This window comes from Pimephales promelas, chromosome 1 (genome assembly GCF_988280905.1).
Source record: "Pimephales promelas chromosome 1, fPimPro1.hap1.1, whole genome shotgun sequence".
NCBI lineage: Eukaryota > Metazoa > Chordata > Actinopteri > Cypriniformes > Leuciscidae > Pimephales > Pimephales promelas.
In genome coordinates this window covers 51,288,048-51,313,839 of record NC_142769.1, presented here as the reverse complement: position 1 = coordinate 51,313,839, position 25,792 = coordinate 51,288,048, and the positions used below count along the sequence as shown (strand labels likewise).

General features: G+C 41.3%; 2 protein-coding genes and 1 pseudogene across 3 annotated transcripts; 1 reads left to right on the top strand and 2 right to left on the bottom strand.

Annotated features, from left to right (window-relative positions):
- The first annotated feature begins 2,411 nt into the window (after positions 1–2,411).
- LOC120461253 (C-type mannose receptor 2-like) lies at positions 2,412–7,927 on the top strand. Its single transcript, XM_089131736.1, has 4 exons — positions 2,412–2,466; positions 2,547–2,936; positions 5,307–5,651; positions 5,866–7,927. Exons 1-4 carry the CDS (start codon positions 2,412–2,414, stop codon positions 6,228–6,230), a joined length of 1,155 nt encoding a protein of 384 aa, XP_088987862.1. The 3' UTR covers positions 6,231–7,927.
- Positions 7,928–8,278: 351 nt separating this feature from the next.
- ltb4r (leukotriene B4 receptor) lies at positions 8,279–21,789 on the bottom strand. Of its 2 annotated transcripts, none has more exons than XM_039649379.2 (4): positions 21,649–21,789; positions 16,709–17,320; positions 11,762–12,035; positions 8,279–9,825 (listed from the first exon to the last, which is right to left on the bottom strand). In XM_039649379.2, exons 2-4 carry the CDS (start codon positions 17,218–17,220, stop codon positions 9,451–9,453), a joined length of 1,161 nt encoding a protein of 386 aa, XP_039505313.2. In that variant the 5' UTR covers positions 17,221–17,320; positions 21,649–21,789; the 3' UTR covers positions 8,279–9,450. The 2 variants fall into 2 exon arrangements, with proteins under 2 accessions (XP_039505313.2, XP_039505314.2); XM_039649380.2 differs by having other exon boundaries at positions 16,709–17,254.
- A 576-nt stretch (positions 21,790–22,365) lies between these two features.
- On the bottom strand, positions 22,366–24,344 carry LOC148998545 (uncharacterized; annotated as a pseudogene).
- Positions 24,345–25,792: the final 1,448 nt, after the last annotated feature.

Genomic DNA, 25,792 nt, shown 5'->3' with positions numbered 1-25,792 from the left:
GGCCATTGCACACCGAGTACGAAATATTTGTATGCGTATTTTCGTGTACGTCAGCCTAAAAATTCGTCACGCATAGAAACCTTGCACACCAAGTCCGTTGCGTATTTATTAAACCTTTGCGGGGAAAAACGCAAAAATACCAAATGGATTCGTCAAGCAGTGAGGATGATTTTTGCCCTCTCTCTTATTGAAAAGAGAAGAAAGAGAAAATATTACGTCCATCCAATCCTGAAATTGCGCCGAGAGGAAGTCGAGTTCCTTATCAAGGAGTTGCGAATTTATCCTGAGCGATTCAAAATTTACCTCAGAATGTCAGTGGGACAGTTCGATGCTTTGCTAGCGATTCTGGAGCCACATATTAAAAACAAAAACACCAATTTCCGTGAACCAATCGATTCTGAACGGAGACTGGCAGTGTGTCTGAAATGGACCAGGTATGGACACACACACGGACAAACACACACCCGCGCGCGGCCCGGTGGAAGCGCTGGGCAGACAGAACAGCTAGGCTGTTATTGTGTATATTGTGCCCAAATAATACATTAGTTATCGAATAGGCTGCTCAATCACACCTTATTCGATCCTAAATTTCAATCTGATTGAAAGGGGAGGTTTATTAATTTCATAATCCAATATAGAGAAGAGAACATAAACACTTGATCGAATTGAAAACCGAAACTGAAAGCACGGCGCATATGTGCAATGATTTGAGGACGAGCTCCCCCCGGCCCTGAATTGTCAAAAGACCTCTCAAAATGCTGGCTCTGGATGCGAAAAACGCAGAAAATCGAACCCGATCCGATTAATTTTGTGACGGACGAAAGTTTCGGAGGCGGTGTGCAAGCGTGACTGACATAACGTGAGGTCGAATTTTTTTTTTAACGTGCGAAAATTTCGGATGCGAATTACGGACTCGGTGTGCAATGGCCTTAAAGCTATACGTCTTAGTTTTGCTTATCTTGGCGAAAGCCGAGTACAAATCAGCATGAAGTTTTAACATCTGCTCTCGTGTAATGGAAATCATATATGAACTTCAGGGGAATGAAAGCATGATATGAGCACTTTAATGTCTCTATTTCGTCTTTGTTGTGAATGTCTGTCGTGTCTCCTCCTCAACACCAGCGGTCTTAAATATAAGAGTAAAACAAGTCTTCAAACCCTCTTCTCAACACAAACTCTCTCAATAGTCAAACACACTCCTTCATCTCACACACGTTTCTTTCTCTTTGACTGGAGACTCAAACAGGGGTTTTTAAAGACTCTCAGTAACCAGTATCACCAGTCTTCACTAATGAACTCAACACTCATCAATCAGATCATTAGTGGGTTGTTCAGTTCAAACACAAACAGGTGAAAAGTGACCAAAACCAGAGAAACACAAGCATACATATAGGGTGTACTCACACTAGCCAGTTTGAACTGTGCCTGAGTGCGTTTGACCACCAAAGCGCGGTTCGTTTGACTAGTGTGAGTGCTCCGAACCGTGCCCGGGCGTGGCTCGATTAGAAGTGGTGGGCCAGAGCACGGTTCAGTTGGACTCGGGCGCGGTTCGCATGCAGTGTGAGCGCTAATCGTGCTGGAGCAGTCCTTGCTGCACTTCTGCTGGTACCTTGCAAACTTCCTCATACGAGCAGCACGATTACGTGAAAATTTCCGCGCCGCTAAGGCGACACATCTGTTTAACAACAGGCTGTGAGAGGGCTGTGGACCACCGTGGACCAAACGACACAAAATTATCCACAAAGAAAACAGAGCGATGGACTCCATTGTGTTCAGAGAGCGCCGCTCGTCTTGTTTATCCCGAAACCGTCGCACCATAATGACATAAGCGTGCTCCGGCACGAATGCTGAAACCCTATGTGAGTGCAGGCCAGAGGGGGAGTGGGGAAGGGGGACATTCGTACTCGGGCCCGGTTCATGGCAACCGTGCCTAGTGCGAGTACACCCATAGAGTTGAAGAGGGATGTAACACGAGTTATAAAGTCTAGTATGTTTAGTTATTTATCTGTTCAAATTTAAATTGCGAATGTTAATATGAATATACTTTTCTTTTATGTATATAAAATGTCCATATTCATACTGACTGAGACTGACACAGATGCCAAGATGCAAATAAGGGGAAAGAGTTGGAAAAATACACAAATATAGAGGAAGTAAAATATGAAATAGGGGTCATTAGAGAAATAAACAAATGATGTTTTGACCTGAATGAGGGATGAGAGCAGATATAATAATCACGTAGTGTAAATCTGCAGACAGAAACAGACTCAGGACAGAAACACACGACCTCTAAAGTAAGAACATGTTCATTCTTCAAACACAATTACACTTTCAGATGTTAATATTGTCTATTGTTTAATCAAGTTATGTTTATGTTTTAATATAAGATGAATATGAAATGGAGTTTTTCAATGTGTTTTTCCTCAGAAATGGAGCAAACTCTATATTTGATTCTTCTTCTCATTGGTGAGTGTGTTTGTGGTTTATAGTTTGATCAGGTTTGACCCTGTTATGAAAAGCATTAAATCAAACGCTCTCTTTCACAGCTCTCTGCTCCGTATCTGAATGTGTTCAGCGTCAGTATCACTTTATAAACGTGTTGAAGACCTGGACTGAAGCTCAGAGATTCTGCAGAGAGAATTACACAGATCTGGCCACCGTTGACAACATGAACAACATGAACAAGCTGAAGAAGAGTGTGAATGATGAACTTGTCAGAATTGGGCTGCAGAGTGTGAACCATGGAGGTGATCCGTATATCTGGATTGGGCTGCAGAGGAAATGGCAGTGGTCTTCAGGTGAACCTGCGCTCTATCTGAACTGGGCATCTGGACAACCTGATGGCAGAGATGAGTGTGCTTTCATGAGTAATGGACAATGGCATGATTACCCATGTAGTATCAGCCTGACTTTCATCTGTAATTCATCTAACAACAGTAAGTGCAGCTCCATACAATCACAATAAACATTAATTCATAAAACGATGCACCATTTACTGTACACAATTTTAATGTGCTTATAAATATAGAGACTATTTTTCAACTTAGAGTAAAATTCCCAATGATAAATGAACACCCTTCAGTTTTCATTTGTGTCCACACCACAGAGAGTTAAAAAAAACACTGAAGTTGATGAAAATATTCAGTGATTAAGTGATGATTGACCATTGGTGCTGACAACTGATGTTAAGGGAAATTAGAAAAACAGAAAAAGAAGAGCCAAAACACAAGAACTACAACTGACTTCCAGCCATCACTTATTAAGCAGCTTAAATTGAATTCTATCAACAAAAAGTCTTATGACAATTAAAGTACAATAAGGCTACATTCCGACTGTCAGTCGCTGTTTTTGTGCACATCCATTTAGAATTAGTAAGCGTGAATCCGTTTCAGTCTGACCGCTACGATTGGATTTCGCATGGTTTATGTAACTTTCTCACGCCACATAAAATGTAAACATCAGACGTTGTTATGGGAAAGATGCTGAAAGTTGTTGCAGAAACAATGTCATGCTGTTGGGAAGTGTCGGACGAGCAGAAAATGACAATATAATAGAAACATGTTTGGAAACTGGGGGCGACGACAGCGCCAAAAAAGCCGGTCAAACCATCCGGTTCTGCTACACATTTCCATGTTGTAAAAATGAAATAAGACAACATTTCCATTACAAACCACCCTATTTAATTCAATTCAACTTTATTTCCAGACTTAAGGTCCATTTGAGAGAAAACATACAACCAACACAAATTTACATTCAATACAAACGAGTTAAAATAAACAATTATGCCAATACTTTCTCATAGGAGACTGGTATCACATTACACTTTGCCTTGGGTTTGACAACAGCATAATAACAGCATTCTGTGAATTATCCAGCCGACAAATAAATGTATACATTAAAGCCTAAAGGGTTTTACTCTTGACATACAAAATAATATTATTTGCACTGCTCCACCTCGGTTTTAATATAATCCATTCCTTATACAATCATAGAGGAACGTGAAGCTTACATAGGCTCACTTTTTAAAACTTAACGCACAAGGGAGCAGTATAAAAAGATCTAAAAAGATTTATCTTATGCCTGGTTCAGATTACACGATTTTAGCCCGATTTTGGCACGATCCGTTTGACGTAGGGTGTCGTGGGGATTCGTAAACGACAACGGCCGACGGGACGGAAGATTCGATCGTATCATCACGTATAGTGTGTCATCCCAGATAGCAAACTGACATTGAATCAACGTGGAAACAACGTCTCTCATGACATTGAAACAACGTTGATTTTGCTCATCGAATTAACGTTGAACCAACGTCAGACGCGGCATTCTTCAAAGCTAAATGAAAATCGAAAATTGGTTTGCTTTCATAACGTTGAAACAACGCGTTGATTTTAAGTTGATTTTCCGTTAGTTTTGAAAGAATGACGCGTCTGACGTTGGTTCAACGTTAATTCGATGAGCAAAACAATGTCAGATCAACGTTGTTTCGATGTCATATTTCCACGTTGATTCAATGTCAGTTTGCTATCTGGGATAGTAGGCGACAACCTACTAAAAGACTAGCATGTTTAATTTTTTTAACTGTCAGTTCCGTCACATGGGTGAGGTTGACCAATAGGAGCACAGAAGCTTTTCCGTACACAACTTTCAAAAATGGTGAAACGAAAGAGTGACGATGGTGCTAAGGTTAAAACTAAAAGTAAAAATATATAAGGAAACAATATTTTACCTCAAGTTCTCTTTGGAGGATTGACAGCCAGCCCATACTGTCCTCTTCGAGCAATCCAGGAACGTGTCCATTGTCGGGTTTTCTTTCTTTTATTAAACTTTTTTCTGAACACATGACAGCCAATACAACACTCACCACTTCACCCATTGTTTACGTTTGTTTCCGGAAGTCACTCGGGCTGGGCGATATATCGCACGATATTGTTATGCGCATCTAATCAGTAAAGCCGGTTCCTTGATTAGCACTAAATCTCCTTCACCTGTTTTCAGATGGAGCGGCATTTACTACAAAGAGCCGTAGTTCACTGGCAAGCTGAGCCATATCGCGTTAATATCGAGGACATATCGATAGCGATATTTAATGCGATATGGCTCACCTGGTCAGTTAACTACGGCTCATTATGTGGATCATTAGGTAATTGTCTTCTCAGGTGTGAATTAGGAAAACATCTTCAGCTGTTGAAACAGTCTTTGGATGATGATGCTTTCACCACTGCTCTTATTCAAGTCTAAACCGTAAATCAGTACAAAAATAATGAACAAACTGATTCATGGATTTGTTTCTATTTCTTTCCTTAAAGTGAGCACGGGACTTGTCTTTGTCAATCAGACAAAGAACTGGGGAGACGCTCAGAGTTTCTGCAGACAGAATCACATTGATCTGGTCAGTGTGAGGAACCAGGAAGAGAATCAACAGGTTAAGAAGATCATCAATGATAATCACATATCGACTGATGTCTGGATCGGTCTGTTCAGAGACTCATGGCAGTGGTCAGATCAGAGTGACTCCTCTTTCAGATACTGGGATACTGTTGAACCTAATAATAATGGAGGAAATGAAAACTGTACAATGATCAAACAGAACGGTCAGGATAAATGGGCAGACATCTCTTGCAACCACCAGTTTCCTTTTGTGTGTCATGAAGGTGAGCAGATCCTCACACACACACACACACACACACACACACACACACACACACACACACACACACACACACACACACTCCACCCATCACCTCCAGATATCTTAAAGTTCACGCTACATGTCTGACATGACAGATTCCTCCACAGTGTGTGTTCTGCATGTTGTTTTTGATCAGTCTCTCTCTAGTGTTTGCTTGTGGTGTGTTTTGTGTCCAGATAAACTGATTCTGATCAATGAGACTCTGACGTGGACTGAAGCTCTGAGATACTGCAGACAGAATTATACGGATCTGGTCTCGGTTCATTCAGTCCAGATGCAGCGTCGTGTGGTGAATGTGGTTAAACGTGCGTCTACTGAGGCGGTGTGGTTGGGTTTACGTCACTCCTGCACTGTGGGCCTCTGGTTCTGGGTGAGCGGAGAGACCGTGTGCTATCAGAACTGGGCTCCAGGGAACGGCACAGACGAGGACTGTGAGCGTACAGTGAGATCTGGAGCAGTTCAGTCTGGAGGAGATCAGCGCTGGATCAGCCGTCCTGAAGACCGCAAACTCAACTTCATCTGCAGCAGATATGAAGACTGAAGGAGATGTGTGTGTTCTTTCATAACTAGCAAATCTTCTTTTTTTACACTTGTTCTTATCAGAGCATGTGCTAATATCAAAGTACAATGATAATTTCTATAACTGAAAAGCACAGAAAAAAAGAGAAGAGCAGAAACACAAGACCTACCCAGCCATTACACATTATTGCACTTTTAATAACCAGAATGACTTGATTTCTGTCATACATCTACAAAAGTTCTTGAGCATTAACAGAGGTTTAGATGTTGATATTTTAATGAATGTTTTGTTTTAAATCACCATGATGGTGATCAGTATTTGATTTAGTTGGACTCGGGACTTTAACATTGGTGTTGTTTGGCTTTGTGTTAATAAAACACATTTGTTATAGACAGGTCATCATGGTTAAGCTTTTGTGTTCACAATGTATTTTTGAATTTGCTCATTTTGCTGTTGGATCTCAAGCTGTGAAATCACAGGCTTACAATCACCATTACTAAGGTTATAAATCAAGCATGTAATCAGAGATTTAGACTCTGGATGGCATCAATGAACCAAACTACTACCTCATAATCATGTCCTTATCAAACCATAACCAGGTTATATTTACTCTTGCGATAACAAATGTGCTTTACAAATACAAAGCTGAGGCAACCAGAGAAAAACTAACATTAAAAAGTTAAGGATCTTGAGTTCAACTAAAGCAAATACTGATCACAATCATGGTGACTTCACACTAAACCTCTAATCCATCTAAACCTCTTTTATTTCTCAGTAAGAACTACGTCTGACAGAAATAAAGCAAATCCGGATAGTAATAAGCTGCTAATTCTGTTTGTGGAGTTGTTTAATCTCCCTCTGCTGAGATCTTCAGAGATTTACTGTTTTATTTTATCTTCAGTTGATTTAATATAAGGCTATTGCTGAAGTCAGTTGTAGTTCCTGTGTTCTCGTCTCTTTTTCTGTTCTCTTCTTTCTTTCAGTGATTCTGCTTGTTTTCACCTGATTATCTCATTAACTCCGACACTGATTCAATTCCCGTAGTGTGCACACTGAGAAGTGTTCATGTCATCTGGGCTAGCCAACCTGATCTCAAGGGAATTCGTACAAATTTTCCAAGGTGGCTAAGTCGTAACAATTCATACGACCTGACTCGTTCGAATTTTGCTAAATCGTACATATTTTATGAATTGGCCAATTCGTATGAATTCGTACGAATGACCTACCCCTGACCCCGCCCCTAAACCTAACCATCACGTGGGTTTAGACAAATCGTACGAATTCGTACAAGTGAGGTCGTACGAATTAGCCACTTTTTAATCATTCGTCGAATTCGTACGAATTGGTCGTGAGTAGGGTAGGGTAGGGCTAGCCCATGTGGGCCCTGCATGAAAACTGAGGACAAAACTGTCTGGGCTCCAATTTGTATAGATCAGGTCAAACCCATGGGCTCCTCATGGTGCTGTGTATTGGCTGGGGAGTGTTTTCGAAGTCATTTTACAAATTAATTGGTTCGATTGATTCAAAGTTTCAAAAAGCTTTGTTTCTTCCATCAATACCCGAGGGTAAAAAAGGACAGAAATCTTTTGCTTAGATGTTTGCTCAAATATATTCATCAGTAAACTGTTATTGAGCTGTAAATTGTCCATTTTAAGAGCCTCGACTGCCAGATCACTGTTTGCTTTTAAAATCGATTTCTGACTTTTGTGTGTGTGTGTGTGTGTGTGTGTTTAATAACTTAATTTGAATTTTTTGAATTTTATGAGTGATTGAAGGGCATCATATACTCACCATTAAATACGTGTTTATACTGTTTTATTTTTATTTTATCATTAGATAATTCATGTAACTGAATTCCTCATTTGTGTTTTAAGGATCTCTGTACTTCTCTCTTAAACTGAGTTTGATATATCAATCAAGTCTTTACATTAGACATGACTGGATGAATGTGAATCAGTGAGCACCAACCTCAGCTAAATTAATTGTTTATTCTGAAAGGAGTGAAGGTTGCGGGAATATATTATCAAATCCTTTTGTGCTAAACATAAAAGAACGTGTCAACAACCCCATCTGATAAACTCAATTAAACTTTAATTTTCTAAATGTATTATTGCAAATATTTACAGTTTCCTTCCCCTGATAACAATGACACATTTTACAAATATTCCCGACAGATTTTTTTCTAGGTTTTTTCAAGCTCAAAGAAATAAAACAGACATGTAATAAAATGAAATGTAATAAAATATATCTACAACAATAATGCTCACTTTTTCTCCCGTTTCATATCAGAAATGTAAAATTGTCCATACTGACATGTCTAAATAGAGCAGTTGGAGTGCCCTTGATAGCCACCAGAGGGCACTCCACCTCTGTGTAAATAACTCTGTGTATATAAGCCTGGTTCATTCTCTGAGAGGTTTCGTTATCTATTTACTCTTTCATTGTGTCATGGGTCTTGGATTTTTGCCTGTTTCTTGAAATCCTTTTTGGCTTTGACCCTTGTTTACTTCCCAGACAGCAAACTGACATTGAATCAACGTGGAAACGACGTCTCATGACATTGAAACAACGTTGATTTGCTCATCGAATTAACGTTGAACCAACGTCAGACGCGGCATTCTTCAAAGCTAAATGAAATCGAAAATTGGTTTGCTTTCATAACGTTGAAACAACGTGTTGATTTCAAGTTGATTTTCCGTTAGTTTTGAAACAATGACGCATCTGACGTTGGTTCAACGTTAATTCGATGAGCAAAACAATGTCAGATCAACGTTGTTTCGATGTCATATTTCCACGTTGATTCAATGTCAGTTTGCTATCTGAGTTGTTTGGACTCCATTCCTGTGCTTGACCCTTTGCCTGTGTTTAGATTATGATTCTGGATTACTCAAATAAAGCTGTATTTGGATCTCAACGTTTCTGTTCGGACAAATCGTAACAGTGTGGACAATTAACAACTGAGAGATGTGTTTACATGTAGAAGTACTCATGTTTTATAAACCAACAAAAAAGAAACAGAAGACAGCAGGATTGTATATATAAAAAAAGATTTTTCACAACAAGACAAATTCTAACAAAAACTAACAATGTTGTATTGTCTGCATTCCAGCCAATCACAGTTGACAGAGGAAATCAAGACAGGTTTATTCTGAAACATCAGCAGCTCAAGATGATGATATTATTTCAGAGAGATAATGAGAGTCCAAAAACCTTTACAGACTTCAGGGGAAATGAAAGCGCTTTAATGCAGGGTGGTCAGAGTCTTCATCTCGTCTCTGTTGAGCATGTCAGCTGTAGTCTCCTCCTCACCACCAGGGGTCTCCGCTCGTCTCCCGTCCCCTTTGCGACTCAGCTTGACGGACAGCTTGGTGAAAACGGAGCTCTCGCCGTTCGATCCGCGGCTGGACCGGGTGCGACTGGAGACTGACTCCGAGTTGGTTCCTTCAAAGAGTTTGGCCATGAAGCCCAGGCCAGCCTGACGGATGTGAGAGCTGCCGGTGAACACGTACAGGACGGGGTTCACGCTGCTGCTCATAAACGCAAACGCTGTCACGTTGGGACGGGCCGTTTTTGCCGCTTTTAGGAGAGAAGGGGAGTCCTGTGTCATGCCGATCACCTGTAGGAACAGACCAACAAGAAAGAGAAATGGGCGGACAGAAAATGAGAGAAAATTTACCCTTAATGTCCATACTTTACAGGGTTCACACTTCCCACTGGTCCTTGACATCCTTGAAAGTTCGTGAATCAGGAAAAAAATATTCAAGGCCCTGGAAATTTTTTGAAAATAAACATGTAGATACAGATCCTTGAAAGTGCTTGAATTTATTTTGTTAAAGAAGCGTTCTGAAAAAAAAAAAGTCCATATTATATTATTCCGATCAGCTAATGTGTTATTTCGCCAAAACTTTGTGGCCTGTGCATACTAGCTTGCTTGATTTACGTTAGTTACACTTGTTTACGTGTTGCGTGTGTGTTGCCATGGCGTTCACACATGGACGAAACTAAACTACTACAATGGAACCTGAACGTTTATTGTTGGACACACATTAAAGAGGCTACATATTTAAACTCGCAACTGACACCTGTGGCCAAAAAACAGAACTGCTCTCGTAACTCGCGCTTTCGCAGTCATCTTCTGCAAGGAGGTCAACATTATGTTTACAGAGGTAAGAACATTGCTTGAGATAAAGTGTAGGCTACTTGCTGACTAGCGGTGGTGGCAGAGTGATCTCAAACGTTTAACATGAACGCGCTTGACGTCCCATCCGCAGACAGACACGACCCGACAGAAAATAGGAAAAATAGGATACAGGCTTATAGGTGCACCCACTGTGAGCGGACAAGGTGTTAGTATGCTCATCAGGAGATGTTTTAGTCATAAATGGCAAAATAAAAAGGGTATTGTTACGTTTATTTTGGGGTGAAAGCTGCATATAGCCTCTTTAAGTCCTTAAATTTGAGGGTATTGGACTTGGAAAGTCCTTGAATTTGAAGTTAACCGAGGTGTGGGAACCACCATCGGCAAGAATGGAAGGCTGAGCCTTCTGGATAATGTATTAAAAATGATCAAAGTAAATGATGTTTTAACAGCTGATACACTCATTTGCATAGCACAAATGTTGAGTACAAATGAAATTATGTTCATTCTAAATTTACAGGTTAAATGATTTATTCCTCTCTCTTTTTTTCTTTTTTTTAAGCGTCACATGTGCCGATGCAATCTATCTTGTTGATTGTGTGTACCAGGATGGATATAATGTTTTCTACCAATTGATGTTCATCTCTTTAATTGTTTTGTCAGCAAAAACAATATGGTTCACTTTGTGTATAAATGTAACGGAGGCCAGCTAGTAGTTGCTGTGCGAGTAAACCTCACTCCCCTGATCTCAATAGGCGAGACGCTAGAGGCTGCAGTCTTTAGCCTCCTTGTTAGAGCGCCCGACTCTCACGCCGGAGACCCGGGTTTGAGGCTCGCTCGGAGCGGGTCGAGTGGGACCCGGGTGTAGGGGTTACATTGGTGCCGTGACCCGGATGAGAGTGAGGTTTAGGGGGGTGAGTGTAACGGAGGCCAGCTAGTAGTTGCTGTGCGAGTAAACCTCACTCCCCTGGTCTCAATAGGAGCTCTAGCGACAGACGCTAGAGGCTGCAGTCTTTAGCCACCTTGTTAGCGCCGGAGACCCGGGTTCGAGGCCCGCTCGGAGCGGGGCGAGTAGGACCCGGGTGGAGGGGTTACATAAAATTGTATGCAAGTTGGTTAGCATTTCATGGTTATTTTGTGCAAAATGTAATGCTTCTTTTACACTGAGATTGAGGTCAACGCAACAAGTGTTTGTGTCTGTTCTTTGAAATATCTACGTTTCCTTTTTTCAGGGAGACTACATTGACAACCGTATATAAACATTCATCACGCTACCAATGTAGTCAGAGTGGAATGTGCTATTTCTTTGTGTAAAAATAAATACAATACAGTTCAAATGTAAATATGATGCGATTATAGTGGTAAATGTGAGGATTTACGATGCGATGGCATCATACAGTGGGGTGTTACTCACCTGTAAAATGTTAATCAGGTGATACGGCAGCCAGAAGGCGGTGAAGGCAGCGATGATGAGGAGGATGAGGAAGTTTCCTCTTCCTTTGCGCTGGAACATGGTGCTTCGCAGCCGGCAGATCACCGAGATATAGCAGAACAGGATGAAGCTGAAGGGCAGAAGGAAACCCAGCAGAGTCTCACACAGGTACTGAAAGACTTGATGAGTACTGCTGTCCCAGTGGTACGGTGTACACAGGTAGATGGACAAATTTGAGCGGATCGGCTCCACGGTACTGGCAAAGAGCAAATGAAAGAGGTTAACATTTAAAGAGAGAGAGAGAGAGTGAGAGAAGTCAGAGATGGTTCAAATTGTGGCCGCCTCTGAAATGAGTCAAATCAAGAAAAAAGTGATGCCAAAAATGGAAAATAGAATTAAGTTTGTAAAATGCTAATTAAACGTAATTAATTTGTGTTTAGATCACATGAATACGTGTTGTTGCATTTGTTGCAAGGTTTGTACCACAATCAACATGAAGAAATCTCACAGTGAAACAAGCAGCTGAGAACAGTGAGATACACCATAGGTTTATCTATGCATCATCTTTTTACTTGTTTCCTTGCTTTTACAACTGTTTTAATTGTTTTGCTTTTATTTTGTGATTACTCTAGCACTTTGAATTATAAAGTGCCAAATAAACTTGCATTAGTGGAAATAGGCACCGTATTTAACTGACATTTCCAACCCATTTTGTTACGTTGGTTTTTGTGGTTAAGCTGAAGAGCAGAGCGTGTGGTTAGGCTCTGTGGCCACATTAGATTCGACTATGCTGTGTGTTTCTCTTCATCAGCAACTGGGTTTATGCTATGCAGCAAAAATTCTTTACTGAGTATATATTTGCATATTGCAAGGGACACACTTAGCACGTGTGCAAGTTATCACAGCTTAGGTTTAGTTTCTTGTTCCTGGTTCTTATCTGTCATTTGATCCCCTGTTCTAATCATGTCCTTGACTTGTGTTCCCCTGTCTGTTGTGACATGTTGTCAATGGTTGAATGTTTAAATGTTCACAGGGGTCTTGTGTTTGGTCCAGTATGTATTTTAGGCCCTGTTTCCACGAGAACGCTCGCGGATGAAAACGTAAAAATATTACGTTTAATATTCGTAAAAATAATTCGTTTACATGTCGACAGTGTAAAATACAAAAAAGTGAAACCACCCTCCAGAGCGGAAATCTTAAAAACGTTCCACCGCCGCGTTCTCGTCTACAGGGTAAAAACTAGTGCTGTCAAACGATTAAAATATTTAATCGCGATTAATCGCATTAATGTCATAGTTAACTTGCGATTAATCGCACATTTTTATCTATTCTAAATGTCTCTTGATTTCTTTTTGTTACGTTATTTTTTTCTCATTTTAATGCTCTTATCAATATGGAAAAGTGGAAAAATTATTATTGAAAATAACATTGGAATAGTGTTCATTTTCACACTAACATATAGCCTATAAATAATCTCGCACACAATGTAACACTGTCTATCAATAAAAGGGTGAAAGATACACTGACGAGGCCCTAATATTGGCGAGGGGGCGGAGAGTACGCATCATCTGTGTGTGTGTTTGCTTGGCCATCATCAAGTGGTGTTTCAGACTGGACGTGCTGCGATGATGATCGCTCAGTTCACAACGACAAAACACAGATCACTTGGTCTTGTCAATGGGACAATATGGCAAGTTTTTAAAAGTAAACTTTCCATTCAGAATTTTAGGGCATCCAGAATTTTACGGCGTCTCGTCATCCACTTAAAAGTAACGTTACTATTTGGCCGGCTCGCAAGCCGAAACGAGTGTGTGCGGCACAAAACGTTTTGTTGCTTCTCGCGCAAGCGGATCTAGACCGTAAACAAAACAACAGGGACGCCGCAAACACACGTTTGGGCTTGCGAGCCGGCTTTGAGTGGATGACGAGCACGAGGCGCCGAAATGGATCAGGACGCATGCCAAAAGCATGTGAAAAAACGACAAAGTTTGCTAGGACAAAAAGGCCGTTAATCGCGCGATAAAAAAATTAACGCCGTTAAAATGGGTTTGCGTTAACGCCGTTAATAACTGACAGCCCTAGTAAAAACGCTAAAGTCTACTTGACAGTGAAAGTTGTACGCAGGCACACAGACTTGGTGTTGTTGTGTGGCAGTGCTTCACATCGCCACCTAGTGGCCTGGAGTGCATAATACATCGAATTTCACACACTTTTGCGTCACCATATCCGCGCGGAATTCCTACCCATAACGCACATCTAAACCCAGAATAACGTAACGCCACTTTTGCGTTTGCTCTTCAGATCGTTTCTGTGTAAACATAGCCTAAGCCCTGTGTCTAGTTCAGTCATTGTGAGTTCTTCATGATAATTTCGCCCTCTCAGTCGAGTCAACTATTCGGTACATGCTCATATCAGCAACTCGTCTGTTTCTTGTTGTGGCACGAGAAATCTAATTTGTGGTATAGATACGCACTCTATGGGATCATGTTGACTAGTGACTGAGCTACTCGAGAGAGAACTACTGCTGTTGAACCACTGCCATCAGATCACTGTTATATTTACAATAGGCTACGTCCAGGTGCAGGCTTGTCTAAGCTAGAGAATCAGACTTGTAACTCAAAGTTTGCCGGTTCAATTCTCAATACCAGCAGGAAATGAGTACTGAGTAGCCCTTGAACAAGGCACCGCTTTAAAGATTAATTTGTAAACTGGACATCAATACTATTAGTTTTAACTGAAGTTCCAGTCAGGGGCCAGCACATCATTTACAGTGTACGTATAATGATGGGCGCTTTCAAAAACACGCTCCGTGAGGCTTCGAAACCTTCACAAATCGTTTGTTTCAAACCAGTGATTCAGAGCATCCATCCAACGCCAAAGTCAGGAAACAAGGCTTTGTAACATTAACACAGAAAACTCACACAGCTCTCCATAGGGAACCAATCTGGGGTGTGTTTCTCAAAATAGTTGCAAGTTGCATCATTACCAACAGAGAAACATGGAACTTGCAACCATAGCTGGCTAACCATGCTTTTGGAAACAACAGCACTGTTTGGATCAAAAGTGAATTATATTCAGGGAAAATTCACAGAATACGTCAAATAAACATGTGATCACACTAACTTCCCAGATAGCAAACTGACATTGAATCAACGTGGAAACATGACATCGAAACGTTGATCTGACATTGTTTTGCTCATCGAATTAACGTTGAACCAACGTCAGACGCGTCATTCTTTCAAAACGGAAAATCAACTTGAAATCAACGTTGTTTCAACGTTATGAAAGCAAACCAATTTTCGATTTTCATTTAGCTTTGAAGAATGCCGCGTCTGACGTTGGTTCAACGTTAATTCGATGAGCAAAATCAACGTTGTTTCGATGTCATGAGAGACGTCGTTTCCACGTTGATTCAATGTCAGTTTGCTGTCTGGGTTAAGATAAATTTTACTCATCAGTTCAATTAATTGACTTTAAGTTCAAATCAGCTGTGTGGAAATATGTCATAATTGTATTAAATTAACCCAAAGAGTGATTTTTGAGAGTCCCTGAGTAGTTAGGAATAATTACTGCATATTGTATACGCCTTTAGGTTACAGTCTTTAAATTCATTGTTTACTGAATAATTCAATTATTCAGTAAGCACATTTTGGCAACAGAAGAGCTGTTCCTGCCATACACCCTTGTTGTGAACACAGGAAGCATTTCTAATAGTCAAGTAATCACTTCGGTGACCTATTTTGTACGTTTCTGAGCTTCTCAACTTGAGCAATTTTGCGGAAGGTTTGAAATCTGTAGATAACACATTTGTCCGTGTGCCAATTGCATTTTTTCAGAGGAGAACAAATAATGTTTGTTTGACAGGCAAGCCCAGGCATGTTGGGGCGTTTAGTGACACTGAGGCCTGAAGGATGGGGCGCCCTGGACATAATACAATTTTTGAGGTCGTTTTTTGCAATAAATCCCTGCACATGTGTTTTATATTGTGGAGAAGAGTTTTTTTTAATATATATTTCATTTGTTAATAGCACATAGCAACCAGATTAAGAATAAAATCATTCTGCTTTTACAAATGCATGGAAAGCATTAAAGGCCCCCTGAAATCAAAATGGAAGTTTTTTTTAGCTCTTTGTTTGAATATTTAGATAGGAGCCTGGTCTTGTTAGTCCGAAATACCCAGGCAGCAAACTGACATTGAATCAACGTGGAAACGACGTCTCTCATGACATTGAAACAACGTTGATTTTGCTCATCGAATTAACGTTGAACCAACGTCAGACGCGGCATTCTTCAAAGCTAAATGAAAATCGAAAATTGGTTTACTTTCATAACGTTGAAACAACGCGTTGATTTCAAGTTGATTTTCCGTTAGTTTTGAAAGAATGACGCGTCTGACGTTGGTTCAACGTTAATTCGATGAGCAAAACAATGTCAGATCAACGTTGTTTCGATGACATATTTCCACGTTGATTCAGTGTCAGTTTGCTATCTGGGTAGCTGCCCGGAGGCGTTGCCAAGATGGCGGCCAAATGGCATGACTTGCCTAAAAGGACTTTGGTATCATGCAGCACCCTTTATTTTTACAACAGCATGGCTTTGTGTTAATGCCTAATTCAAAGTGGGATTTGTGTTGTGTTGTTGCAACGCATTCTCATCCTTTAGCGTCATATAGAACGCTATATGACAAAACGGCGCCATACTACGCACATGGCACCCATTGTCGTTAATATAACGCGCTGTGATGGGTAGGATTAGGTGTGGGGTAGGGTATGGTAGTCTTATATTACGCTGAAGGATTTATGACGACGTGTTATATTAACGATAAAGGGTGCCATGTGCGCCGTTTTGTCATATAGCGTTCTATGTGACGATAAAGGATGAGAACGGGTTGGTGGTTGTAGTGACTGGAACAAAATCTCTCGGACTCACCGATAGAACGGCATGGGCAAAGCCATCAGAAAAGCCAACACCCAGATGCTCAACATGACCAACAGGAGCCTTCTCTTGGTCCTCAATCTCTGAGACAGAAACGGCTTCGTGACGGCCAGCCAGCGGTCCATGCTCATCAGACAGATCAGGTAGATTGAGGCGTACATGTTGACGCAACACAGGTAATGGACCGTCTTGCAGACGGTGCCGCCAAACTCCCAGCCTCTTCCTCCGGCCAGGTAGCGGATGAACAGCGGTGCGCTCAGGAGCACCAGCGCATCCGCCACGGCCAGATTCAGAATCAGCAGACAGGTGACGGAGCGCACACGGACCCGGCACAGGACCGACCACACCACGAACAGGTTGCCAGGGAAACCAAACACGAAGGCGATGACCAGGATTGCAATCCCGATCTGATGGGAGACGGGTAGGGTGTAAGGCGGGGGGGCCGCAACGACTAATGGGGGAGTTCCAGATACGACTGGGGTCGCCGTAGAAACAAAAGTGGCCATTTGATTCAAAGTTGATTGTTGCTTCTTGTGTTTGCTGTGTAAAGAAAGTAAACCGAGAGAAGGAAATTCAAAATGATGGCAAGATTACTTTCCCTTTTGCCTGCAAAGAAATAATAAACAAAATGCACATTTAAAAATATACCAGGTAACATATTCATAGCTTATAAATACAATTAGTTCCAACGTGTTTAAACTGGATCTGGACTAAAGAGGTCCAATAGAGAGCCTAAGTCCCGCCCCTCCGCTTCTGGCTCATTTCGTAAAAAATACGAATGGTAGTCAATGGCGAGAGACAACTTATCTTTTTATTCCGTCTGAACTGTGCCCTCAATTACACATATGATGTTTGTCAATTTAAAAGACAATTCTCAAAGTCAAAAACGTCGCAGTTTGTCATACAACAGAAGAGTAACATTTAGTTTTATGTGAAAATCGCTCTGTGAACTACATCTCTCGGGAAGCGAAACGAGATCCGCTGCTCGTGTGTGTGCAGTTTGGTACAAAACACTCAGGTAGGACGGCGTAACGTTACGGTTATAACGTAAGACTGTAGAAACAATGACAGACAGCCTTAGTAAAGTTAGCTTCATTCATTGGGAGAAAATGTGCGCCTTTGGGGTTTGTAGTCTTTGTAATTATGTATTTTCACAGTCTTATACCTCAACGGTTTTACATCAAACTGCGACTTTCTTTACTTTAAAATGAATCTTTTAACCCTCAGGTGCTCTTCGTTTCGGAGTCACACTTGTTATCTTCCCGGTCAAAAGTGACCGGACACCTAAAAATCAAACTTTCTCCATCCCAGTAAAACCAATGCAATTTATTTTTGTTCTATAATATTTATTCTTTTTAATTTAGTATTTTGAGACAATTTAAATGAATTTATTAATATTTATGCAATATTTATGGTTTATTTTTGCCATAGAAAAATATATATATTATTTTCTATATATATATTATTTTCTTCAAAAAAATATGAATGCAGTATTTTAGTTTAATATAGAGTCTAGGCCTTCAGAAAAAAAATATTTTTTGAAGAAAATTAGCACCATCTGGTTACAGTATAGAGAAAAAGCGTAGAATCATGGTGTAACCACTTGATGGCATGTACAGCTCTCTATTGAGAGGCATGTGAATTCCCCAGCTGTTTATGAACACATTTTTGTTGTTGTTGTTGGTGGATTTGTACATATAGTTGAAACAATCTCAAAAACTATTTCTTATAAAAAAAATGACAAAAAACAAATATTCACAATTTATTTTTCTTTTTTTTTTTTTTTACAATTTCCCATTCATTTCCTACGGGGTCATTTTTGACCAAAGACCACAAGTGTGACTATTTTTTTTAAGACCACTTAGCATGCTCAGATCATGACCTCAATTTTTTAATGTGTTCACATACATAATGCCATAAAAGTCACCAAGTTTCGTAACATCACGATGAAGCTGTGATTTTTAAAAATTCAAAACATACTTTTTGTAATCAAAATGTATTGGTGTGTATGTGTATAAAAGTGTGTTTGTATGTGTGTGTGTTGGTGGGTGTGTCTGTTTTGCACTCTAGATGTTGTAGAGTGTCACTCCTTTCTTGCGGTGTACTTTTTTTTTTAGAATTGTGGCCGATTTGTAGATTGTACATACAAATATTTAGAGAATTTTTTTTTGTATCAATTTCCCATTCATTTCCTATGGGTTGTCATTTTTGACCGAAGAGCAAAAGTGTGAGTAATTTTTTTACGACCACTTAAATTGTTAGAATCATGACCTCAGTTTTTTTGTGTGTTCACATACCCAATGCCATAAAAGTCACCAAGTTTCGTAATTTTCTGAAGAAGCTGTGATTTTTAAATATTCAAAACAGATTTCTTTAATCACAACTTATTGGTGTTTTTGTGTATAAAAGTGTGTGTGAATGTGTGTGCGTAGGGGTGGGTATGTCTGTTTTGGACTCTTGATGTTTAACAGTGTCACCCCTTCAATGCTGAGCACTTTTTTTCTGCATCGTGGCCGATTTGTAGATTGTACACACAAAAATTCTCAAAGTTTTTGTCAATTTCCCATTCATTTCCTATGGTCGGTCATTTTTGACCGAAGAGCACAAGTGTGACTATTTTTTTCACGACTACTTAGCATGCTCGGATCATGACCTCAATTTTTTTTTTGTGTTCACATACCCAATGCCATAAAAGTCACCAAGTTTCGTAACATTCCGATGAAGCTGTGATTTTTAAAATTTCAAAACAGAACATTTTTCGGTCAGAAACGACCGAAGAGCACCTGAGGGTTAAAATGACAAACATCATATGTGTAATTCAGGGCACAATTCAAACGAGATCAAAATATTTGTCGTCTCTCGCCATTGACTACCATTCAATATTTTTCCGAAATAAGGTCCCATGGTGGTCGACCGGAAGGGGAGGGACTTAGGCTCTCTATAAGCGTATGCCAAGTGATTTCCAATTATTTGATTGCCATTGGTTCCAGATTGCAACATTGTGTCGGCCCAGATCCGGCTCACATCTGGCACATGTGGAAGGATGATCTGGCCAACATGCCATCCATAGCAATGCCACATGTCAGCCAAGAGTAAATAAACAAACCAGAACTATACCTTATCTGAACCACGAAAACTGTTGATGTATATAATCATCTCAGCAGACTAACTGAAAGAAAAAAAGAGAACAGAAAAAGAGAAACACATGAACTACAATGGACTAGCACAGCCTTAGACGAAATCAACTGACGATACGAGAAGACATCTGTGTTGATCTCAGCAGAGGAGGAATAAACAACTCCACTAACAGCATTACAGGCTTGGCACGGCTGAGATTGCTATACACAGATTTATTTGTCTCAGATGAGGTCTAGTTCTGGTTTATTTATTTGCTCATGGCTGACGTGTGGCATTGCTGTGGGCTGCTTGTGGTCCAGATTTGGCAAACAGGAGTGAGCCACCCAAGGGCCGTCATTCCATGCGGCATGTGGACCAGATCATCCTTCCACATGTGCCAGATGTGGGCCGGATCTGGGCCGACTCCATGCTGCTATCTGGGATCCATCCATGCATCTGTATAAAAAGTCTTGTGGTGTGTTTGCAGTTAGTGGTGGTGATATTGCCCAACCAGAGAGCAGTTCCTTTTTTCGTTTGCAGCAAAACACTTTTAATCGTATTAGCAGTTGGGGCGTATTCTTGCTTCGGGTACGGCACAACAACACAGTGCAGGGTTTTGTAGAGTTTTTTTAAATGTTTACTTTCTCCAACTTCATCTTAATGCTACACTGGGGAGGACTGGGAATAAAAAGTGGCCCTGGCCTTTCTGGCACTCGGTCTGGCTCATTTTGTGCTGATAAATATTTAACACTAAAAATTGAAGAAATATAAATTATATTAGAAATTAATAAAATCATAATTATCATTAAAATTAATAAATGACTGGCATACTTCTTTGTTATAATTTGCCTGGCGTTTCCTGGTATCTCTGGCGAATAGAATTTTGAAAGCTCAAAATATATAGCCAATATATATATTTTTTATACATGTAATAGGACACTGCACACACTTCAGCGTAAGCCACAAGTTTTGGCAAGTTTTTGTTCAAGGGTGGCAGCTTCCCACATTTTTTAATGAATCATTTTCAAGTGAAATTGCTGAAAGTCTACCGGGAAACCAAGTTATTCACAATATGAATGTTTTATATTCACAAACATTCACTCTTTTTCTTATACTTGTTAATCTGCTGTGCAGTAATATGTATGTATGTTTATATTTATTTATTTATTTTGCTTGTCACTGACTATTAGGAATTATAGTGTGTCATGAATTGCATAATAATGAGAAATTGGAGAAACTCCGGCTGCTCTAGATGGCCAGTCCTCACCCGCAACACCCTTTGCTCTGAGATACGTGTTGTTTTTAGCACTTTTTTTTTTTTTTTACTTAGCAAACCACAACTTGTTGCACTGGTATGTTGCTCAGTTCAAATATGCTTATGTTACAGTTCTTGCACCTTTTTTATATTTATAGTGACCTATTTATATTTTCAATGCTTATTTTGGTTTAAATGTGTGTTAAGTAATTTTCTATTTTAATATGTGATATTCTGCTAGTTGTCTATTCTGTGAAATGTTTCCTGCTGATAGGATGTGTGAACCATATTTTAGACACGTAAATTTGCGACTGATGAGATGCTCTACTCGTGTAGCAATGCTAAATGTTGCAATCTTCTTTAAGCACAAGCATTAGAAATGTGACTATTATAGACTATATATATATATATATATATATATATATAAACAGTCACCAAGTCCAATTTACTCTCAAGAAAACAACACCAAAATACTTCCTTCTGGACCTTGCACATCATATTATATACATATATATATATATATATATATATATATATATATTTAGACATGAAAAAGCCTTACCTCAGTGAGAGAGAGCGTATAATCACATGGGCTGGCTTGTACTGTAGGTCTTGTAGTATGAATGCCGCAAATGAGGATGTTATCGTGGCAGTTGTTTCAGAATCAGTTCTATCCAGTGTCTCAAGGCGTCCTTATCATTAACATCTTTTAAATAGTGTTTTTTTTTTTTTTTTTTTTTTCAGTAGCGTCATGGCTTCCTCTTCAGTTTCACGGCTTGAGAAACAACCAATTTCCCCAGACAGGAAAGAGAAAAGAACACTTAACACTTACAAAATGTCTTTACAGTTTCATTTATTATTTTGGTATCATTTATTTCTGTTGCATTTTGTCTTCCCAGTTTCCATCTTTTTTTCCCCTCTTCATCCCTCTTTCTCTCTGTTTTGAATGGATTTAGACGAGGAGTCCTGTGATCACTGATAATTGCAGTGTCCTTCGATTTCCAAACGACTCGCATTGTTTCATAACAGCGGAGAGTGAGCGTTTGCACAGACTGTCGTAATCAGAGTGGGACATTTCACTCGCAACATTAGAACAGTGCGGGAGATTTCTGTCCAGTGGATTCATTTTGACAGATCTACCGGTGCTGAAGTTTTGGATCTGCAGTTCACTGGATTTTGGGAGTGAAACCAACCAGGTTTTTTGTTTGCAGTGCAGTTGTACACAATTCCCTTTAAGATCTAGGGCAGGATTCACATAACATATTAAAGCTGCAGTAGGGAGTTTTGAGAGAACATTGACTTAGACTGAAAATTTGAACAAGCACAACTTACAGGTCCCACTCCCTTTCTCTCTGCTGCGCTACAGCTCCTCCCCCACAGCTCCTCCCACCCAAGCTCCTCCCCCTCAGCTCTTCCCCCCACAGCTCCTCCCCCACAGCTCCTCCTCCACAGCTCCTCCCCCTAAGCTCCTCCTCCACAGCTCCTCCTCTCAGCTCCTCCCCCTCAGCTCTTCCCCCCACAGCTCCTCCCCCTCAGCTCCTCCCCCACAGCTCCTCCTCCACAGCTCCTCCCCCTAAGCTCCTCCTCCACAGCTCCTCCTCTCAGCTCCTCCCCCTCAGCTCTTCCCCCCACAGCTCCTCCCCCTCAGCTCCTCCTCCACAGCTCCTCCCCCACAGCTCCTCCTCCACAGCTCCTCCCCCACAGCTCCTCCCCCCAGTTCCTCCCCCACAGCTCCTCGCCCACAGCTCCTCTCCCTCAGCTCCTCGCCCACAGCTCCTCCCCTTCAGCTCTTCCCCCCACAGCTCCTCCCGTTCAGCTCCTCCCCCACAGCTCCTCCCTCACAGCTCCTCCCCCTCAGCTCCTCCTCCCCAGCTCCTCCCCCTCAGCTCCTCCTCCACAGCTCCTCTCCCTCAGCTCCTCCCCCACAGCTCCTCGCCCACAGCTCCTCCCCCTCAGCTCCTCCTCAACAGCTACTCCTCCACAGCTCCTCCCTCCACAGCTCCTCCCACCCAAGCTCCTCCCCCTAAGCTCCTCCCCCCACAGCTCCTCCCGTTCAGCTCCTCCTCCACAGCTCCTCGCCCACAGCTCCTCCTTCACAGCTCCTCCCCCACAGCTCCTCCCTTCACAGCTCCTCCCCTCTACAGCTCCTCCCCCTCAGCTCCTACTCCACAGCTCCTCCCCCACAGCTCCTCCCTCCACAGCTCCTCCCTCCACAGCTCCTCCTTCCACAGCTCCTCCTCCACAGCTCCTCCCACCCAAGCTCCTCCCCCTAAGCTCCTCCCCCCACAGCTCCTCCCGTTCAGCTCCTCCTCCACAGCTCCTCCCTCACAGCTCCTCCCCCACAGCTCCTCCTCCACAGCTCCTCCCCCTCAGCTCCTCCTCCACAGCTCCTCCCCCACAGCTCCTCCCTCCACAGCTCCTCCCCCTCAGCTCCTCCCTCCACAGCTCCTCCTCCACAGCTCCTCCCTCCACAGCTCCTCCCTCCACAGCTCCTCCCCCTCAGCTCCTCCTCCACAGCTCCTCCCTCCACAGCTCCTCCTCCACAGCTCCTCCCTCACAGCTCCTCCTCCACAGCTCCTCCCTCCACAGCTCCTCCTCCACAGCTCCTCCCTCCACAGCTCCTCCTCCACAGCTCCTCCCTCACAGCTCCTCCTCCACAGCTCCTCCTCCACAGCTCCTCCTCCACAGCTCCTCCTCACAGCTCCTCCCTCCACAGCTCCTCCCCCACAGCTCCTCCTCCACAGCTCCTCTTCCACAGCTCCTCCTCCACAGCTCCTCCCTCCACAGCTCCTACTCCACAGCTCCTCCCCCACAGCTCCTCCCCCACAGCTCCTCCCCCTCAGCTCCTCCCTCCACAGCTCCTCCCTCCACAGCTCCTCCCCCTCAGCTCCTCCCTCCACAGCTCCTCCCCCTCAGCTTCTCCCTCCACAGCTCCTCCCTTTGGGTACCTCCTGTTGCGGATCAATCACGTTGTGTCGTGTGGTTTGAACATCTCAACAACTTGAACACTCCTGATTTCACAGAGAGCAAGTCATGTAGAGTGAACCGCACAGTTCAGCCTGACGTTTTAAAATCATGTAGTGTGAACAAGGCTTTAGCAGTTTTGTGTGAGCACATGGTTGGTTGTGTGTTTCCTTGTACCATGTGCTCTCCTGTTGATTGTCTATCCCATGTTGTTTCCTGATTATTGATTAATTTGACACACCTGTCCACCCTTGTTACCTGCTTTATTTGCTCTTGTTGTCGGGGTCCCTTCATAATATTGAGGTTAAAGCACTGAAGTCACATGGATTACTTTAATGATGTCTTGCCCACTTTTCTGGGCCTTGAAAGTTGTATTTGTGTTGCTGTCTATGGAGGGACATAAAATCCTTGTGATTTCATTAAACAGATCTTCATTTGTGTTCAGAAGATGAACAAACTTTGTATAGGTTTGAAACGACATGAGGGTGAGTAAATGATGGCATAATTTGCATTTGTTGTTTATCTAAACAAAAACGAAAATGATTAATTTATTGAGTATTTCTTTTCCTTATTTTCAGAATACATCTTCGAACATTGCTCATCATTTTATATTACAATCTGGACTTAATAATCAGACAGTTGATTTGTCAAGGATATTTACAGTTAACGCACACACACACACTTAAGGCTACATGAACCTAACAGATATTATATCAACACAGCTGATATTCACACCAAAAACAACCAGTACCCAACTAACAGGGAACATAACTTTGCCTAACGTTTTGGCAATGTTCTCAAAGTTATGAACAAACGTTCTTCTGGTGACGTTAATAAATTGTTTGTCAATCGTCTGGGGTTCATTTATAAAATGTTGCTTAAAGGGTAACTAAACCCCTGGTCAGAGCCTGACTCCACCCACTGGCAATATTCGAAAAATGCTGAAAAAGTGGGCAGACCCCGGCGGAGATAGAGGAGACGAAATAGATGCTAAAACACTCTATCCTGATCGTTTTCAATACTCCTGACTCGCTACAAGTGGTTTTGATGAAACAAGCTGGTTTTTATACTGCCACTCGTACCAAGAGCGTGGTGAGCTGAAACCTGCGTACGTCACGAAGTGCGGAACATCCAATAGGAAAATTCAACTGCAGTAGCCACCGTTCAACCTGAAGAGGGCAGCACTAAGATGTTTTTATTCCATATATTGTATAAATAAAACACTTTACAATACACAAATGTCAAAAAAGTTACTCAAATAAGTGACTGGGATTAATAAAAATCCATTCTTACAGATCATTAACTAAAAAGAGTTGGTTTAGGGTTTAGTTACTCTTTAAAAATGATTTAATCCTGCGATCATTTCTCAAATGTGCATACGGGTGTACGTGAGATACTTCTCTTTCAGAAGTGAAATTTATAAATCACAAATTATCTTTAAATTGTGCACAGCTGAATGGTTCCCAATCTCCGCTTTGTAAATGCCGCTTAATTAATGTCATTAACCAATTCCTTAACCAAATCCTTCACCACACATTTATATATTTGTATCAGTTTATTTATCAGTGCAGAATCATTATTTTGAAAACATAAAGAGAAAAAAACTAGAAAAAAAATCAAGGGTCAAGATCCCAACTAACACCGATCATCATAATGGTGCTTACTTAATTGACAAATTAAACATTTAAACATCTAAACCTCTGATAGTTATCAAATATAACTTATATGTAACTATATATATA

Coding starts and splice junctions, on each gene's coding strand:
- LOC120461253 (XM_089131736.1), top strand. CDS start 2,412: ATGTGTTTTTCCTCAGAAATGGAGCAAACTCTATATTTGATTCTTCTT. Junction 2,467..2,546: donor TTTGATTCTTCTTCTCATTG/GTGAGTGTGTTT, acceptor TCTCTTTCACAG/CTCTCTGCTCCGTATCTGAA. Junction 2,937..5,306: donor CTGTAATTCATCTAACAACA/GTAAGTGCAGCT, acceptor CTTTCCTTAAAG/TGAGCACGGGACTTGTCTTT.
- ltb4r (XM_039649379.2), bottom strand. CDS start 17,220: ATGGCCACTTTTGTTTCTACGGCGACCCCAGTCGTATCTGGAACTCCC. Junction 12,036..16,708: donor TTGCCCATGCCGTTCTATCG/GTGAGTCCGAGA, acceptor GCTCTTTGCCAG/TACCGTGGAGCCGATCCGCT. Junction 9,826..11,761: donor ACCTGATTAACATTTTACAG/GTGAGTAACACC, acceptor CTGTTCCTACAG/GTGATCGGCATGACACAGGA.